Source organism: Camelus dromedarius, chromosome 16, assembly GCF_036321535.1.
Source record: "Camelus dromedarius isolate mCamDro1 chromosome 16, mCamDro1.pat, whole genome shotgun sequence".
Classification (NCBI taxonomy): Eukaryota; Metazoa; Chordata; class Mammalia; order Artiodactyla; family Camelidae; genus Camelus; species Camelus dromedarius.
In genome coordinates, this window is record NC_087451.1 from 39,021,392 (window position 1) to 39,041,517 (window position 20,126).

General features: G+C 44.5%; 1 protein-coding gene across 1 annotated transcript in view; it reads left to right on the forward strand.

The window, feature by feature from the left end:
- Window positions 1-20,126, forward strand: part of PITPNC1 (phosphatidylinositol transfer protein cytoplasmic 1) — a 212,178-nt gene that overhangs the window by 179,928 nt on the left and 12,124 nt on the right. Inside the window, exons 7-8 of the mRNA XM_031468910.2 lie at window positions 16,572-16,727; window positions 19,510-19,573. Coding sequence (XP_031324770.1) covers window positions 16,572-16,727; window positions 19,510-19,573 — 220 coding nt within the window. The remainder of the gene's footprint in view (window positions 1-16,571; window positions 16,728-19,509; window positions 19,574-20,126) is intronic.

Consider the following 20,126-nt stretch of genomic DNA (forward strand, 5'->3'; position numbering starts at 1 on the left):
ATGGCATCTGGTGAGTAGAGGCCCAGGATGCTGTTAAACACCCTACAATGCACAGGATGGCCCCCACAACAGAGAATTATCCAGCCCGAAATGCCCACCGTGGTGACGTCTCCACTGTAGACCAACCCAAGGACACAGAATTCAGTAAAATCTTATTAGGAGCAGAACTCATTGATTAATTTCCTTAGCTTGCATTTATTAAGTACCTACTGTGTGCCAGGCTCTGTGCTAGGCACTGAAACTACAAAGGCCATGATTATGCCTAGTCTCCACTACCCTTTGAACTTGATCTTTTATATATATTTATATATATATATATAAAGAAAATTCCTCTTTCTCTTCGCTTTGGAAGATACAAAAGAAGTCTCCATTTTACCAGTGATAAATAGAGCATAATAATTCTAATGGAAAAATTAGGGAAATTTACAATGCTTTGAACTCGGGTAGCAATGAAGGAATACATGAGACTCTCCCAGAAGCACGCACCCCGGAGGTGGTGTAAGTGAATGTAGTGGGGTGCCAGGGGAGTTTTTAGGCAGGATTTGATTCAGAGCCTTCCCGCTGAGTTGGGTGACTAAGGGGACTCTTTGGAACTCACCCCTAGGCTCCTGGATTATAGAGTTTTACTGGACTAAGAAATCCTTGGCAGCCAGTTCATTGGTCACACCAACCTAAATATCCCCTAAATATCCCCTAAATTGTCTCTTAAGGGAAAGGGAAAGGAACAGAGAGATACATCTAACTTTCCCAGTAACTGTCAAGGGTGAGAGATTAAATGCTGTTTGCTAAGGCCAGGGGGCCCCCAGAAAGAGAACAGAGAGATGAAATGAGTAAATACTGTCTGTCGTACTTAGCTGCACCCTTCAGTACAAAGTGCTGTATCCAAACCACTCTGCTCCCTCAAATTAAAAATATTTTCGTGGTGGTCTACATCTTGGCGGTTGAGGGTGGTAAAAATTTTCAATTATCTCCAAATGGCCAGATTTAACCCAGCTGCCTCCTGCTGGGGTATGTGGTGGAGTTCAGTTTGTTGTTGTATTGTTATTGTCATTTTTTCCCCCTTTTCCCTCCGTCCATCTGTTTCTTTCTGAGAATAACACAGCTGTTTTGTGATGGGTTCCAATTTACTGGGGCTGGGTGCTCCTTGGATAATAAGAGGACTGGCTGCCCCGCTGGTGTGGGGTGAAGCCTCCACTGCCAACGAGGTCACCAGTGATAGCCTCCAAAGCGAGGGCAGAAGCCTGCAAGGAGATGGACAGTGGAAGGGTCCCCAGCAGCTGCTGCCTCGCAGGCCCTGAGCCTCCCCTTTCGCAGGGTCCCCATGAGGCCAGTGCTGTTAGAGAGGCTAGCTCGCCGTGTTGGCCTCTAGGAGCGGTCGGAGCAGTCAATGAGGAAGGAAAGCCATCGGGAGGAAATTTTTCAGCACAGGTTCTCTTACCTGCTTCCTTGGAAGCCCAGGCAATGACACAAAGTCCACTTCCCCAGGGGCCTGCCCTCCAGTGGTCCCAAGAGGAGAGCAGCATGGTAACTTCAGTGTCATTACAAATGCCCTCCTGATCTGCAGGGAGAGTGTGAGTGATCTCCTGGGAACTGGCTTTCTTTTTCTTTCCCCCTGCCCCCCAGCCCCCTTTACAAGTTGGACGACATCCTGTCCATCAATCCAGGTTGATGGCATTAGAAAGGCAGTGGGTGTCCGGCCCAGAGAGAGGCTTAGGTGATATTTAAGTGGCTTCCTTTGTATGGGAGTGGGGATCCGGTCAGCCTGGCCGGGGAGCCTCTGTCCCAGCAAGGCTGGAGAGGAGTTCTGCCCTTCCTCTGATCTTTGAGAACATAACACTTTGTGAAGACACAGTGCAAGACACTGGGTGGGGACATAGTCTGTGGGGTAAAACAAAAAGCGGGACACCTTCACCTTTAAGAAGCCTGGTTGCAAGGATATGGTCTGACACACAGCACAGCCCGAGGCAGCAGGAGAACTGCCTTCTCATCATGCGGGATTCACTCCCCTAAAACTCCTGTGCTCCACCATCACCACAGCTCCGCAAACAGAAGTGGTCAGGGCGGGCTTTACAGGTCAGGTGGAATCTGAACTGGGCCCTTAGACACTGCTTATCTTTCCTGTTTTATCTGTTCACACAGTAATTCATGATCCTTTAAAAAAAAAAAAAATTCCAACGTGATATAAATATGTAACGTCGAAAAAGCAAATGTCCTAAGATGCCTCATCACAGAGACAGGTGTCGTTAAAGTTGGTGTTTATGGTGTTTAGACTTCAATGTAATGCATACATAACATTATTTCATAAAAATGAGCTCACACAGTGCAACTTTGCAGCTGCATTTTCTCACTAATGCTATAAAGCTTGCCATCTTTCCGGGGCAGCACACATCTCTCCAGCAGGCTTTATAATGACTGTATAATGTGCCATTGCATGATTATGCCATTCTCCGTTTGGTGGCCATTTAGGGTATTTCCATTCTTTCGCTATTACAGTACCAGAAACATCCTCATGCTATTTTTTTTTTTTGGTACTGTTTTAATATTTCTGTAGAATATGTTCTAAAAGTGAACATTGTTGAGTCAATGGGTACATGGGTTTAAATCTTGTTAGAAAGAGCCAAGTTGTCCCTGCTCCAAAGCTATATTAAATGACCCTCTGATCCACACTTGTGTGGGAGCACACTGAATTTTAAAGAAGTTGTATTGAAAAGCAGTGTAGTAAGTGAGAGCAAAAACAGTGAGAATGTAGGGGGTTCCACCGCATGTTCGAGGGTCCGTGAGCAACTGTCTGAAACAGAAAAGAAGAGCCTTGAATACCGAGCCAAGGAATTTGGATTTTATTCAGCAAGTAGCCGAAAACTTTCCAAGCAGGGTCACCAGCCACCTTGCAAGACGTCTCCATTTGTGACCACACCAGAGAGGCTAACTCTCTTAGGGGATGGTAAGGGCAGGAGCCTGGACACGAAGAGGTTTAGAACTCTCCATCCCATCAACCTACTTCTCTCCCTCTTCTGTTACCCCTTTCATAAACAAATCACCTTCATCTGTATTGGCAGCAACAATGCTTTGTTAATGAAAAGAAACCTTTGGAATAACAGGGCATTAAACAGGAGTCCAGCCTTCAACAACCCTGACTGCATCATTTTTAGGCCACTAATGGGCAGCTCACTTCCCAGTGAACAAATAGGTATTCTCTTTCAGTTCTCATTTCTTCCAAGGAAAAGAAACCTGGGCCACCAAGTCTTGCTGAAATACCATGCTGAATGCTGATTTTTAAAACCACTGCTATTCTTTTGGCCTAATAATGTGGAGCTACCACAATGCTGTGAGCAAAGCCAATTTTTACTGGGAGTACCAGGAAGACGGTACTACCCAATTCCATCCTAGAGAAAGGATTTTTGTGTTTTAATTTTTCAAGGGGGAAAAAAAACGGTTTAAACTGCTGAAATAATTTTCATGAATGAGGTTCTCCAGAGCTCAGTGCCCAGGGTAGCCATTCCAAATCTTACCAGTTGGATTTGGTAGTGAAACGCCAAACCAATTAGGTCAAACAAAGCCAAGGCAAATGAACTCCTAAATGTCAGATCAAAGCCAGAGATTCTAAGTCTGCCAGGAGTGGAGCTGCCGATTGTGGCATTGGGTCCTTGACTCAATAGAAAGAGCCCCTGGGGAAACTGCTCCATGCCCCAAGAGGCAAGATTCAACCTAGCAAAACATCCACTGAAGGGAGAAACCACTGAGTTTGTTGAAGAGGGATCTCTGGGAAAGGTAACCTCTAGAACGTATGGATGGGGATTCCCAGCCCAGGCTTTCCATGTGGAGATGAAACTCAGCCCTAATGTAATAAGGGGCTCTGACTTTGGGACACCTCCCTGGCAATCACAGCCATTGTAGTTCATCAGCACCAATGAGGATTCACCATCTTGAATCTCCTCCTTCCTTCAAATGACTGGATGGATGGAGAGATGAGCAGAGCTGCAGTGAGATGATGTGAAAGGCAAGGAAGGCATTAAAAAGACCAGCACGGTCTTGGCACATAATAAGCATTTCATGAATGTTCCCTCTTCCTGCTTTAACATTGAGATCTGCAGATGGGTTGCTGGGATGGTTGCTTAGTAGGAACCAAGTGTCTTGGGAGAGTGGCTGCCATGAGTTGGGCTATGGGAGTTTGTGTATTGCTTTTTACTTGTTGGCGTGAATGGGGAAGGGAAGCAGAGGGTTGTTTTCAACACTCCAGTTCACAAGATCACAGAGTTTTCTGCAGGTGCAGCAAGATCCTTCAGAAAGTAGAGCCATCTGTACCATTGAGACTTTTTTTTTAAATGTGTTGTTATTACTTTTGTTATTGTTTAACCTGAATTCAGACTGGCACGTGTCTCTGATACATCACCTCTAAGAAACCTTAGAGGTTACATTTACTGTTTGGTTTGCCAACTTGGAGCAATCTGTGGCACTGGGAGTCCCAGGATGCTACCCAAGGTAGTTTGAGCACTTCATTAACTGTCCACCATGAGCCTTTTACCCAGTGTTTTTAGAAGAATAATAGTTAAGACTTTAAAAGAAGGAAGCAGGTTCCAAAGGGCTGAAGAGTTTCAGCCAGAAGTGAATAGATGCAACCAAACTCTTCTTCAGTTCCATCTCATGGAGAACCTCCCTCTGTATTTTCAAGAAGACAGCCATTAAATTCACAAGTTGCTCAGAACTCAGGCCAGCTACAATAGCCTCTGCTGTTTTTAGTCTTATTAAAACACCAGAATTTCATGGCCCCTAGAGCAGAGTTCCCAATTCTGATTAGAATCACCTTAGAAGGTTTTAAAAAAGTACAGATGCCTGGGACCCTCTCTGCACCTACCAAACCAGACCCAGTAAGATGGAACCCAAGGATCTGTGTGTAAATGCACCAGGTTCGGGGGAATAGCTTCAGAGCAGAGCTTCCTAACCTTTTTCATGCCATGATGCACATAGAAAGTGATGCATTTTGATTAGCATATCAGGAGCTCCTGCGTAAAGATGACCACCCCACAGGGTCAGGAGGCCCAGTCTGCTTCCCCAGGGGCCAAAGTACCTTGTCACACCTATTATCCATTCAAGGTAGGGAAGGTCTGCCTCGGAGAGCTCCATTTACCGTGTTCACATTTTTAAACCATTTTATTACTACTTACTTTTGTAGAGGCAAAAGGAAATAGCAACGTAAGCCTGGAAGACTGCCCATTCCCCTACCGAGGGAGGGGTCAATACCTTTGAATTGCATTCCATCTGTTGAGAATCTGGTACCATCTGTCATCTGTAGAGTCATATTCAATGCCTTCCTTGCCAGCTAATAGTGTTTTTATAATATACATTTGTGCAGTTGTCTCCACGTTGCTCCTGAGTTGGGGACTGGCTTCAGATCAACCCTTATCAAAGTTTATTTCCTCCAGTCAAAGACCATAATCAGTGTCCATCAGATCCTCTGGCTAGATCTTGCCCGAGCCCTTTCCCAACTAGCTCTGAGAATCTACGGCTGCAACTCTGGGATGATGGAAGTAGTTTTTTTTTTTCCCTTGAGAACTAAGACTCTCTCTCTCTCAGTGACTCTCTCCTCCACTTCTTCATTTTTTTTTCCATACTCCAAGTACAACTGTTCAGCTTCTGCTCCAAAAATATCCAAAAAGAATAGGTGCTATTAAGTTGCTTGTCTTCATCTTTTATTGTTAAGGGGCCCAAAGAAAGACATACAATTACCAGCTCATTAACTTGGGCCTTAGGAGTTTCAACAGATTCTCACAGGGTTGCTAAACCTGGCTTTAGAGGGACAGGAACTAACTTTTGAGAAAAAGAAAAGTCTTGCTAAGTTGTTTTATTCAATTATATCATTTAATGCTAACCACCCAGTAGACTAGATATTATTTCCATTTTATAGACAGGGAAACTGAGGCTCAGAGTCTAAGTAGCTTGCTAGAAGTTTCAGGCAGTCTCGATTCAAACCCCAAAGATTATGCTTCTCCTCCCCCACCAAGCTGGCTCCTTCAGGTAAAGCTGGGGGTACAAACACTGTTGTCTATCTTTTTAAAAACGCTCCTTTTTTTTTTAAGAAAGAAATTTGTTTTCTCCTGAAATGTATCTCGCTACCCCTGAGCCTCACTGACCATATGAAGGGAGGATCCTGGGGAAAGACAGAGTAAATAAGGAAGAGGAAGGGGGTTTTCCCAGCCCCTCGGTTACCCTCTTTAGGTTTAATGATCTGATAGAACTTGACTCCCCATCTTTTAGGAAAACTTTTCTCCTTGTGAACATTCTAGAAAATAGCGAGCTGGCCAAAACAAACCTGGTCTGGAAAAAACAAAACCTGGCCATCCCACAACTGAGTAATACAGGAATCTATTAAAGAAAAAATAAAAGTCATAGCCCCCGAATAGTACGCCCACAGACCACAGTTGGGGAAACATTCCTCTTCTCATTTTATCATCCCCACGACAGTCTTTGAGTTAAATAACTTGCCCAGGTTCACACAGGTAGCCCTTGCTGGAGCAGAAATTCAGACCCAGAGGTGTCTCATTCCAAAGCTCCCCAAAGAGGACCCCATAGAAATGCTTTGAGCCCAGTAAACAATAAAATATATTGTGTCAAACAATGAAGGCTGAAATAGTCCAAGAAATCCATTCATTATTTTTACCTTCTGTATATACTGGGATTCCAAATAATATTATATTTGGGAAAACAAAATGAGTTCTTAAGCTAAAATAAGTTTGAAATCTATTCCAGCTTTGAAAATGGAAATCTTTTATTGCCTTCAAATACAGATCGACTGGCTTATTGAATATCTCTATCCCAGTTTCTGTTCAACAAGCTGGAGGTCCAAGTTTCCCAAAATAATACAGTACAGGAGGAGCAAGCTAGATGCAGGGACAGTTAATCCAGCGCTGATCGCCGTTGCCATGTTGCAAGTCATCAAGAATATTTGTTAGTCTATTATGAGTTTTTGATTTAATAAGCTTAAGCTGTCTATGGGCCAAATTGTATATCCTCAGTATGGATATATGATATGGTTATCAGTGCTTCATGGCCTATGTCCAAACAGCACAGCTAAGATCAGAGCGAGCTGGGACCGTCCACAACACACAGGCCCAGCTCAAATTCTGCAAAGGGAGCCAGGTCCTAACAGCCCCCTTTATGGGAAGAGCTTGGCTCACCGGCTATTAGGAGAGCTGGTGGCTGGCCTCTCACTGTCACACAGTAAGGTGGGGTCCTCTCCAGCGGGCCCTTGAATGACCTTATTGGTCTTGATTAGAGGCGACCTTAAATATATCAAGTTATATCTGTTCATGCCGAAAGGAACAGGTTAGCTTTATGTAACAGTATATTAGGGAGACGTCTCTTGTTGCTCTGGAAGTGGGGACCAGGCCCAAAGCTGGGGACAAAGAAGAGTTATAGGTCCACATCCCACGGGCAGCTGCTAATCCCGGGGGCCAGGTACTCCCCAGGGCTGACCCAGTGGCCCAGCTGGCCCTCTCACCACAACCCCATCGTCCATCTCTCCCCATTCGTTGAAGATGGGGATGGGGAGTTCTCTGAGTCATTGGGGGTACACTTCTTGCCTCACCCAAAGCCATGTGAAGGGAGAATTCCAAGAGAATTAATTGCAGAAATTGGAGCATCTGTCCAAAAAAAGCTAACTATTTGCTGAGCTGGGAACCTGCAGGTCCACCCTCAGCACTGCCATCCCATGAACCTGGGGTGAGACTGAAAAGCGGCCCCAGAAGTTTGTAAGGAAACAGAGAGGTTGACTGATGCCTGCTGCCCACCTGGAGATTTCTGAAGGAGGAGGCTTATGGAAGGAGTCCATGGCAAGGGCTGAGATGGAACTGTGGGAGAGTGAGTCTGGGAATAGCATGGGGGCGTTCCCTAGGACACTATACAAAAGGAAGATAATTGTGTCCTACTTTAGAGGTTTGTAGTGAGGAGAATTCCAGGGTGTTTACGCTAAGACCCACCAATTCTCCAATTCTCTGACACCAATCAGGTGTCAACAATACAATTCAGTTCTGACACTCCCTGGCTTTAGCATCACACACTGCAAGTTAAAGGACTCAGTCCCAGCAGACCACTCTCACTCAGATGCCAGTCACAAGTCCAGGGCCACCACATGCTCTACTGTGGTTATTTTTCCCTCCTTCCCACAATGCTGTCTTCACGTTCGAGAACTTGCTGGGAAGGCTCACAAAACTCGGGAAAACACTTTACTTACATTTACTAGTTTATTATAAAGAGTACAGTTCAGGGACAGCCCAATAGAAAAGGCGCATAGGCCAGGGTATGAGGTGGGGAGGGAGGGAGGGGGGAAGGTACAGAGCTTTCGTGCCCTCTCCAGGCATGCCACCCCACCTGGGCACAGTGATGTGTTCACCAGCCCCGAAGCTCTCCAGACCTCCTTACCAAGAGCTTGTATGTTCCAATCACCAGCTTCCCTCTTTGCCCTCCTCAGAGGTCAGTGGACTAAGCTGTAGATCTTTCTGGTTACCAGCCCCATTCTGAGGCCATCTAGATACTGCAAACTAAGTCACCTCAAATACGTCTTATCCCACAGAGATTAAATGAGAGTAAATCTAAAGTGTCCCACCAAGACTCTGGTACACGGCACGCATTTGAGGAACATTAGCTAGAAAGGTGACTTCTCCCTCCTTCCATCCTCCACCTCCTCGTGGCCACATCTCTTGGGGTTGTCTTTTGCCTTCATCTTCTCACTAACACCTGAAAGGCCCCTGCAGTGGTCCCCCTCCGGGCTAGAGACCGCTGACTATTACATTGTTTGGGGTTTGTGCCCAAATTTTCCATTCTCATGCTCCCTCTTCTTCAAGTAGAGACTTTTGAGTTTTTCTGGCACTGAATTTGAACTGAGAAGAGCTCAGAACACCCACCAAAACACTCCCCCGACCACAGCCACCTTTTTCTCTGCCTTTCTACATGTCAGACACACCTTATGAGTCAAGCTCCTTTAAGAGAGTCGCTTTGCAGAGGACTAGCACAAATCACTCGGTGTTCGGTGTTCGCAGTACCCGCTAGTGCCAAGAGCAAATGCTTTAAAAATAGCACTTTAGGTATTAACTGCTAACAAAGCAAGAATTCGCTGCTTCTGGCTACAATTTGCATTTAGGGGGTTTTTTTGTTTTGTTTTTGTTTTAAGCTGATGCATAGCAGGTGACCTTTTAAGTAAAGTTTTCGGTCAGTTCTCAAGCACACTTATGAAAGCTCCTTAGTTCTGCTTTTTTTTTTTTTTTTTTTAACAGCTTTATGAGATCTAGCTCACGTACCATACAATTCACCCATTTAAAATGTAGTATTCAGGGGATTTTAGCTGATTCACAAATATGGGTAACCATCACCACAATCAAATTTAAAACAGTCTCATAACCCCAGAAAAGAAACCCTGTATGCTTTAGCTACCACCCTCCTACTCTTCTACCCCCAGGCCTACCCTGGCCGTAGGCAATCGCCAGTCCTCCTGTCTCTGTGGATTACCCTGTTCTGGACATTTCACATGAAGGGGATCCATTAATATGTGTCTGTTGGGACTAGCTTCTTTGAAAGCTCTAATTTTTATGTGTATCCCTCTTAGGCTTCAAGTTCAAGAAATGTTGGTCCAAATTCGGGGCTAAATTTTACCTGGTTGAAATGGCTATTCATTGAAGGGGCCTGAAAATAATATCTGTAACACCTCAGGGTCTTCAAGGAAAGTTCCAGAATGCAGGGGGGAAATCTGATACTCTTCAGATTTGTTCGTTCGTTCCTATTTGAAGGCCAAGCATTATAGTTACATAATATAGCAATTCCTAGCTGGTTACTGCTTAGCCCTTTTTCATTTAACATTTATCAAAACCTTCTAATTTCAGCTAAGAAGGCAAGCCCCTGTTGGCTATAGTCTTTGGTGGTTCAAACTGAAAGCATAATTAATCACGGAGACTTTATATCCCGGTGAACGTCAGCTGATAATATTGCCTCTGAGACGCACGCTGTGCTCCAACCAGGCCAAGGTCTCCTGCAGGTTTCTCCTTGCACCTCCCAGGTGTGAGACTGATTCTAACAAACGCAGGGACACCATTTCACATGGGCTGCGCTAATCAGGAAGCCCTTAGCGTCCCCTTTGTTCTGCTCTGTCCAAGTGCAAGATGGATGAGACCCGAAGGTGTGACTAACCCTGGGGAGAAGAAGCCATCTAAAGAAGATGTGCCCACACAGAAAGGTGGCCAGCGAGGTCCATCTGGCCCCGGGGAGACAGCCCTGGCACCGGCTCACCTCTCTCCGTACAGATGGGCTTTAACAGCAAGGGTCCAATTTGCCATCTGCCAAGCCCAGGGAGTGCCGACAGGATCCGGAGCCAGAGCTCTCACTGTGGATGAATTTAGAAGCCCCCAGCCAGAGGAACTTGCAGCCTGGCATGTTCTCAGCTAACCAGCTGCTGGGCAGGGCCCTCGAAGCAAGAGCATTGACTGAGAGGGTAAACAAGCTATGAAAGAGTCACAGGGGAATCTAGAAGATTTCCCTGTGCAAACCTCTCTGACCTGGTATTATAGGTTGAATTGAGTCCCCCCAAAAGATCTGTTGAAGTCCTGGCCCCCAATACCTGAGAGCGTGACCTTATTTGAAAACAGGGTCTTTACAGAGGTAATCAAATGAAATGCGGTTGAGTGGGCCCTAATCCAATATGATTGTGTCCTCACGAAAGGGGGAAATTTAGACACAGACAGACATGCCCAGAAGGAAGACGGTGCGAAGAGACACAGGGAGAACCGGAGTATACATCTGTAAGTCAGGGAACACCAAAACTGCCAGCGAACCAAACCACCACCAGAGCGGGCAGAGGCACAGAACAGAGTCCCCTTTGCAGCCCCCAGAGGGAACCTGCCCTGCCAATACCTTAATCTCAGACTTCTAGCCTCCGCAACCATGAGACAATAAATTTCTGTTGTGCAAGCCATTCAGCTTGTGGTTCTTTGTTCCAACAGCCCTAGGAAACTAACACAGCTGAGTTCCCCATTAGGGAAGTGAGCTCCGCCCCAGCTTGGAGGATTACTGGAAGGAAAGGATTGCGTTTATCTCCGTGTAGCTCTCGACTCCTCAACAGGAAAGCTTTTCAATAACCGCCAAGATACTCAAAGCCTGACTGACTTCAAGGCTGACCCATCCTGCCTTTGGGAGATGGCTTCACCTGCCGGGGAAGCTCCCAGCTTGGCTGGGACCAGCTCCTGCGTGTGCCACCATGTATTTCCAGAACCCCGGTGCAATTAGTAAAATCCCTTCCTTTAAGGGACCAGCCTGCAGTAGAGCAGTCTGCTTTGCTCTCTGCCACGTCAGCCTGGAACAGAGTGTTCCTGAAACATAAGAGAAAGAGGGAAAGGAACTGATTTTAAGATTGAAGACTATCACTTGTCGTTGGCCCAGAACCTAGTCATAAGCATCCAATAAGCAAAACCGTTTTCCTGGGATTTCATCCACCACGTACTGACAGGTGAGAGCTTCTGGAAGACACAACTGCCCACCCTGCCTTTCACTGGCACGAGGACACCAGCATGATGGTTGGCAGCCGTATTCTTTGGCACTTATTTTTCTATACACTCGACTACAGTATAACAAAGTAATAATAATCCTCCAGCACCTCAGAGATTCCTGCTGCCTGTCTTCTGAGGAGCTTAATGAGATTCAAGAAAATTGCATTACGGTATCTCTTAAGGATGTTTCAGTGTCATGTGTTTCTTATCGCTCTGGGGTGTCTCCTGTATGTTGTGCATCACCTGTGGGGTGTTGGGCTGGGGACTTTGCCGACATTATCCAATTTAAGCCTTGCAGCAGTCCCACAAGGGAGTTAGTACTAACACCATCCTGCCAGTGAGGAGACTGAAGTTCCCCTCCAATAGATTGTGCCAGAATTTCAGATGAGAATGTCCTGTCCACATGGACTATGGGTGGAGAGCCCAGGTCTGGGAGTCAGGCTGACCTGAGCTTGAATCCTGGAGGACTGTGGATAACTCAGCCATCACCTCTGAGCTTCGGGCTCCTCACCTGGAGCACAGAGATGACACGTGTACCGTAGAGCAGTGGTTTAACCTTGGCTGTACGTTCACATCACCTGCGGAGCTGTTGAAACGCTACATAGACCCCACCCAAGACCAATTTGATCAGAGGCACCGGGGGCTTAACCTTACTTCTCATCCCCAGAGGTTTTTGTCACACTTCTGTCACACTTCTGTCACACTTCCCGGAGGACAGAAGTCCTTAGTGAAGGTGAGGTTCTAGAGGAGAGTTTGCTTCTTCCAGCTTCTGGGGGCTCCAGGAATTCGGTGGTCTATGGATGCATGTCTCCAGCCCCTGCCTCCGACTTCAAGTGGCCTCCTCTCTGGGTCCTCTTTTCTGTCTTTTATAAGGACTCTTGTTTGGGGATTTAGGGCCCACCCTCTTCAGCTAGGATGATCTCAACCTCTAGATACTTAGTTTCATTACATCTGCTAAGACTTTTTTTTCCCAAATAAGATCTCATTCTTAGGTACCAGAGGTGAGGATTTGGACATATTTTCAGGGGGTCACCAATCACTGCAGAGAACCTTCACTGTGTTTTCTGACTGCACCGGGTTGGGATCCAGGAACAGTTTGGAGATGCATAATCCCTCAGCCACACTAAATCAAGTTTTACGTCTTGTTAAAATAAGCCAACCCCTGAAACCAAAGTGTGGGAAGGCCCAGGGGATTTGTAGCATCAGAGATGAAGGTGGAGGTTTATAAACTTTATTTTAAAATAAGGAAACCTGGAAATGAAAGTTTAAGATGTGAAACAGTCCAGTTCTCTTATAAAGAATAAGTGCTTCAACAGAGTTTGAATCAAAACCAAAACAGTGGAGTAGCTATAGAAACACAAACTAGAAATTTAAAGAATAAAAAAATATAAAAAGATGTAAGAAAGGTCGACTGATGTATGAATGGGGCAATTTAGGTATTTATGTTCACAAACTCAAGTGAGAACATGAGAGTGGCAGATAACAATTTCAAGAGGAGTGGGTGTTTGGGGGGAAGGCGGGGAGGAGGCGTAGAGGGGAGGGGGCAGACCATGAAAAGGGGGAACGTTTGCAGTGACCAGAATATTTCAGATAAGATCCAGTGGTCTGGTTTTTTACATTCTGCTTGTTTAATTATTTCGCTCCTCTTCATTTGAAGGCGTTCAGCTGAAATGTTCATTTCTGATCTTGAGTTTTGATTAAAGGAGTCCTCTGGGGAAAATCCTTCTCCCTTTCCTCCCTCCAGCTCTTTGAAAGTGAATCCCTAATTACAGGCCACGTATGAGATTTACTAGATGAAATCAGCAGCTGTGGATATGACACCAGACTTGCAAAAAAAATCAACACACACTGTTGCCATAAAAAGCCCAATTGTTAATTGCTTTTTGGGCATCTGGCTATAACAAAAACACCCTTTTGCTTTTTAATATTAAAAGTAAATGTAGTGGAAAGAACATTGGGTTAGAATTAGGGGAGGCTGGGATTCTTGTCCCAGCCCTGTTACCAAGAGCCCGTGGTTTGGGGACAAACTATTTCATTTCTCTCAGGCCTCAGTATCCTTACCCATAAAATCAAGGCTATGAAGTCAAATTATCACTTCCAGCTTAAAAACCCTATTCCATGCCTTGAAAATACAGAGCACTTCTCATTCCCATCTAGCCTCTTCCCTAAACATTACTTCACAATAGCCTAATAAAGTCTGACAATTGTGCGGTTCGATGGGGGACCACACATGGATGTAAGTACCTGCACAGTTTTCGCTGTGCAGGCAGTTCTTTCCCGGTCTTATTCAGAGCTGAAGTTTACTATGAGGCCCCACAATTCTTAACTGCTTTGGAAATAAAATCTGCCGGTGTTCCACGTTTAATGTGACAGTGTCATATTTCATTCTTCAGATGTCTGGAATCTACACGAAGATTCTAGAATAGGTATCATTTCAAGTTCAACAGTGGTCGGCTGAAGGAACAAGTTGAGGCTAATCCATAAATCAGGGACTTGGGGAGGGGGTGGGGCACAGCCAGCTGACCCCGGGCCTCCATCCTCAGGCCTCTGCCAGACCCACCGCACCTGTGGACCTGAGGGGAGTGAAGGCAGCTCAGGCCACGGGCACACCTGCTTTGTTCACTGGGTCCTCGGTCTCTTACGCGTCTGGGTTGCCAGGAGCTCTGGCCTCTTGCTTTCACCTGCCTGCTGGCTCTACAGCTGTCCTTTGCTTACAGCCTCCACTCAGGTCCACGAGGGTTGGCCTCTGTGTGTTCCGGTTGGCCACAGCGTGGAGCCCGTGTCTTTTGAGCCTCAAGATAATTGTCCACGGGCTGAGAATTATACTTATCACTTGCCTCTTGTGGGAAAGTCGAAGGGCAGATGGGGAAGGAAACTGGCTGCCCCTGTTTGACCCCAGCCCTTGTATCTTAAGTCACGGGAGCTGCGTGGCCGCTGTACACGTCCTTGTCTATGGCACCTGTGCGCGTAGCTTGTTGTATGAACTTTTGGTGCGTTCTGTGCAAGGACAAAGCAGCATGCCTTCTCCTCATCTTTGGAGATCCAGTCACTGCATCCATTTTGGAATCTACTTAATGCTTTGTTTTGTTGTTTCTTGCTAAGGAACAATTATCCCAGAATTTAGTAGCTTAAAACAAAAGTGCGTTATTTCTCAGAATTCTGCCATCTCAACTGGACTTAGCTGGGCAGGTCTTCTGTTCCTCTTGGTGCGTGCTTGGACTGAAATATCAAAGATGGCTTTTTCACTCACATGCCTGGCTTTTCAACTGGAATGAGTGAGCACCTCTTCACGTGGGCTTCCTCAGCATAGTGGTCTCAGGGTAATCAAACTGGACTTTTTACATTGTGGCAGGCTTCCAGTCTCCAGCTTCCCTTAAAAGACCTGAACTGACCCAGTGTCTCTTCTGCCACGTTCTAATGGTCGAAGCAAGTCACAGGTCAGTCTAGATTCATGGGGAAGGAAGTAGCCTCCACCTCTTGGTGAGACAAACAGCATGAAGGCACAGTGAGGGAAGGAACTGTTGGTGACCATCTTTGGAGATTATCTACCATAGTCTCCCTGATGCTATGTCTCTTGACTTAATTATATCTCTTTGTTCTTAATGGCATTTTATGGTATAGGAACACAGATCAGGGAGGAATTAGTCTCATGGCCTTAAAGATCAAATCTTTTACCAGCAATTCCGGGGTCCTTTGGAAAGGCATTGCTGTCTCTGCCCCAGACTGTAGGATTGAGCACGTTACTCAAAGGCTTCACTGACTGCCTTGGGAAATGCAAAAATGGCCAGCATCACTTGAGCGCTTGCCATGGGCCAAACTCTATGCTTATCCTTTTTTAATGTATCATGTTATTAAATTATTATACTCTTTCCAGGCCCATGCACATAATTTCAGTGGCCATTTCTGAGTTGATCCAGGTGATAAAAATATAGCATGGCCAATTTGGTACCAAAGATTCAAAAATGCTATCCATACTCAAGAACACCAGCCCCTCCACTCCACTTCAGTAAGTGCCTCCTGAATCCCCGGAAGACATTAGCTTCTATTTTCCAAAGAAGAATCTATGGCAGGAATATTGCTTACTAATGGATCTTAGATTCCTTTCACGAGCCCAAGTTCTACTTCTTTGATGTTAAGCACCGCAGAAGCACTTATTTTCTTGGGGTATTTAGTATGCATTCTCTTTTCCTCACACCCTTCCAGGATTCCTTTTGTCAGTTTTGCATCCTATTAATTATATATTTGCCTGACTCTGGTCCCTTTCTATCCCCAGGCCCATTAACTTCCTGCAGTTGCTACACATAAGGAGGGACCCTGGAGGAAAGTTAGGGAACAGAGACTATCCAAGTAGATTTGAGTCCATTCTGTCGAGTGGAGGGAAGTGCCCTGCGATCACACACAGACCACACCCTTCCGACCACACATACACCAGCTGCCCTCTGACAACCCTCAGCATGAAGAAATCAGGTCGAGAGAGGCCATAATGTAATGCCTGACTCTATGCCGTGCCTACAGTGTGCATTCAGTAAACACACTTAGGTTAATGATTACTATAATATTATTTTATGCAAGAATATCAGCAAACCCAGAGCCAATGCACACCCTGAAAAATTGTATGGAGGTAGTACACAGCGTTTTTTTATATTATTTTTATGTATTTTTCACAGCTTTATTAACATCTGATTTAAATGCCATAAAGTTCACCCATTTAAAGTCTACAACTCAATGGTTTTTAGCATGTTTACAGAGTTGTGAGCCATCACCTTAAATCTAATTTTAGAGCATTTTCATCATCCCAGAAAGAAACTTCGTTCGCATAGTAGTCAATCGCCATACCAGCATGCTCCTCCAGCCTTAGGGACACAAATCTACAGCCTCCATAGATTTGCCTATTCTGGGTGTTTCATATAAATGGAATTTTACACTGTGGCCATTGGTGACTGGTTTCTTTCACTTAGCTTCCCTTCTTCACTTATGTCATATAAATGATGGTTGAATTTCTAAGTTATCCTTTTCTCTCATATATATATATATTTTTTCCCCTAGGATCCTAAACACTTCAAATCTGAGAAGACAGGACGGGGACAGTTAAGGGAAGGCTGGAGAGACAGTCATCAGCCCATCATGTGTTCCTACAAGCTGGTGACAGTGAAATTTGAGGTCTGGGGGCTTCAGACCAGAGTGGAACAATTTGTACACAAGGTAAGTGAATGGACAGCAGTTCCTGGACTGTGGACAAAGTGACTCTATGATGTAAACTGGAGCGTCCGATGCCCAACAGGTGTACAAGTGCTGAGTCAACACGAGGTCCCTGCATCTAGAAAACCCTGTTTTCATGAAAATGCATTTTGCCTACAGTTTAATGTTCTTCCACTAATAGATACTTGACACTTCATCTCTCATTCTGTGACCTCCATGTCTATTGGGTGAGTATGTTCAGGAAGTTGGGCTTTCAAAATATACTCCCTCTCTGGCATCAGGCTAATCTAGTTCCAGGTAGAGGTACTTGGGGTCTGGGGTTCCAGGCAGAGGCACCCAAGGAGAGTTCTCACTTAACAGATCGTGCAGATATAGACAACTGAGGTAGAAGATGCCCCAAGAGACAGAACAAGAAATCCCAGGGGTGGGATTTTGGTGGTGCACCTCAGCCATTGTGCTCAGTTAATAATTCTGCTACCAAAGAATTATTAATAATCTCAAAACACAGATTTCAACTGTATATCTACTTTGAACATGTTAATTTTGTAGCAGGAACCCACTTGGTGATGATTTAAGTTTGTTAGGGGCCTTCTAACATGACTCTCATCCTTATGGAAATTAATGGGAAATGCAGTGTTAAACATCGTCCTTTGTAACTCCTATTTTCATTAAAAAAAAAAAATACTACCCAAGTTGTCTCTCCATTCCAGACAGGCTGAATATCTGCTTATTTTTCCACTTTAAAAAAAAAAGAAAGACTGATAAAGAGCAGCTTTCTGAAATTCCTTTCAGGGCACTGGAATTTAACTTTAATGCACTGAGCTTTTTGTTACTTGGATGAATTTGTCTACTGAGATTGGGGGGAGCCAATTGATAATAAAATCTGTAAATCTGGAATTTAGGTCCAAGGGATAGATCGAACTTGGGCTCCTGATAATAACAGACCCTGGAGCAAATCTGAGACAGAGGAGTGTCCTGATCTTCTGCTGAGCTCCAGAATCCATTCTGCCCAGCCCAAGGTGGAAGCCAGGTGGGACCCATGGAAATCAAGTTTTGGTACCTCCCGCTCTCCTGCTAGTCCCAGTTATCAAGCAGGAAGACAGTCGGGGCTCCCAGAGTAAATATTTTCCAGCCTCCCTTCTGTCTCTCTCAGGCTGTGTATTCTCATCCTCCTACAACATCCCACATGTTTTTTTTTAAACCCCAAATGATCTCCTCTTACTAGGGCACTACCACAGTAATGTTTTATTATTTCCTCTTCTCACAGAGCATACTGAGATGGCCACAGGGCTCATTGTCTTTTTTTTTTTCCTCTCACAGATGACTTTGGTTAGTTTTGAGGATCTATTTCTTCAAAACACTTGTAAGAATTACACTCTAGTAATAGGCATTCTCATTGCCCATTTCCAAATATAATGAAGTGCTATCAACACCCCAAAAACACACCTGCTCCGGCACATGAGCCGCTAATGAGTATATGAAGCTAGCATTTGCATCAGTTTTAAGTGCCAGGGATGCCTTTCCCCGAACACCTTTGTTTTTTAAGAATCTATTCACAGTTAAGGGGAAAGAATATTCAAAAGCCAGCCATTAGCACATTATTGAATTCTTGTTTCAAGCAGACAGCTGTGTTGTTCCTAATGCAATAGGATATATTTGTTGATGCCTCGACGCTGTTCTTTTGACTTCCCTGAATTTGACACACTCAGCACTCAAGTGCATACGGCTTCATGTTGTTTCTTATTTTCATTACATGTTTCCTGAATCATAAAAGCCTCACTAGATATCCAGAGGCCTAGAGTAATAAACACTTCATTATGAAAGCTTCCCTTGTCTCCACAAATTCACCGAATTAAAAATCCTTCATTTATTGAAACATGCTTGAAACCTTCCACAAGAGGTTTTTGACAATTGCTGGATTTGTTTGGCAGGAAGAATGGAATGTTGGAGGGAGAGTGTGAGTATCCAAGAAATGTAAAAAGGCATATTTATAGAAGAAAAAAAAAATACCACGAAATAAAAGCACATAAATAGTGTTACACACACTATTTGTTCTCCTTGGTCTTCTATTGCCATTATGTGTCACTAAGAAATAATTCCATTCCTTTTGTCTCCAGTCAGGCTTATCATTCCCATTATGTTCTGCTCTCCTTCTGGCCTCCTATTTCATCTCTTTCAATAATAGTAGACTAAACTGCTTTTTCCCCCTCACTTCTGTTACATGAAAGTCAAACCTAGACAAATTTACTACTTACTTATCTTGTATCCCACACCTTCAGTTATATATATTTTTAAAAAACCCAATATTTAGGATATTTCATTAGGGAAGAGTGTTAAGTGCTTTTGGCTTAGAAGTGATTTGCTACCCAGACAAGTGTTCTTGATTTCCACTGTTTATGACCTCCTGGCACCAGTGAGACTCACCCTTCTGCAAATGAAAAGTAGAACCTGTTTTAGGTAAAGATCAATGAAGAGAAGAATCTCAAGGTGATTAGCCCTAGAGATTCATTCCAGTCACTGCTGTGTGACTGCCAAGTCATTGTCATTAGTCTGAAAAACCTCCAGCCCAACTTTCAAATAAGGTGAAGAGATTAATTTACAGCAAGGATATGCCCACCGTGGAAAGAGCTGAGTAAGTATATCACCCTGTAGTTGTCATCACACATGGACAGAGGGATGGAGAAATTTGTAATTGTCAGAATTCCTAGTATTGGGAACCACCAATTTTCCAGATAGTTTTAATCAAACATAGTATTCTGTCAACCGCCTTCTTTTGCTTTTTTAGGTGGTCCGAGATATTCTTCTGATTGGACATAGACAGGCTTTTGCATGGGTTGATGAGTGGTATGGTAAGTCAACTTCCCCCAAATAACTTACAGAACAACTTCATAACATGTTGGCTTGGGCTTCCAGTCCATCTGGCTTCTACCGCTACCTAGAGAGACATCAACAAAGGCAGGGCTTTTGTTTCCTGTATTGGAAATAGCACTGTCCAAGGACATAATGAGGAAGGATGTGATGACAGACGCTTGCTCTAAAATAGCCACAACACTCAGTTATTGACTAAGTAGGACCTCCGTGTGTTTGATGCTTGCATACTTGATAACAAAGGGCTCATGATTGATTCTCTGTTGGATGGGTTTCAAACCCATCCCCATTTATCCCAGACTTCAAGATCAATGCTGTCTGAAGCATCTTATCAAGTGAAAGCAGCCCTTTAATGTAGCGAATACTTGAAACACTCCCTCTCCAAAAACGCAGAAGACTTCAAGGGCAGGGGCTTAGGTGTACCCTTAATCCTGAGACTATTGTTCTAGTTTTGTTTAAAATGATTTGGGAAGAATTAAACAAGTTCTGTGTACTTCCAGCAAATGGAAAGAAACAAGATTTGTTTCATACTGT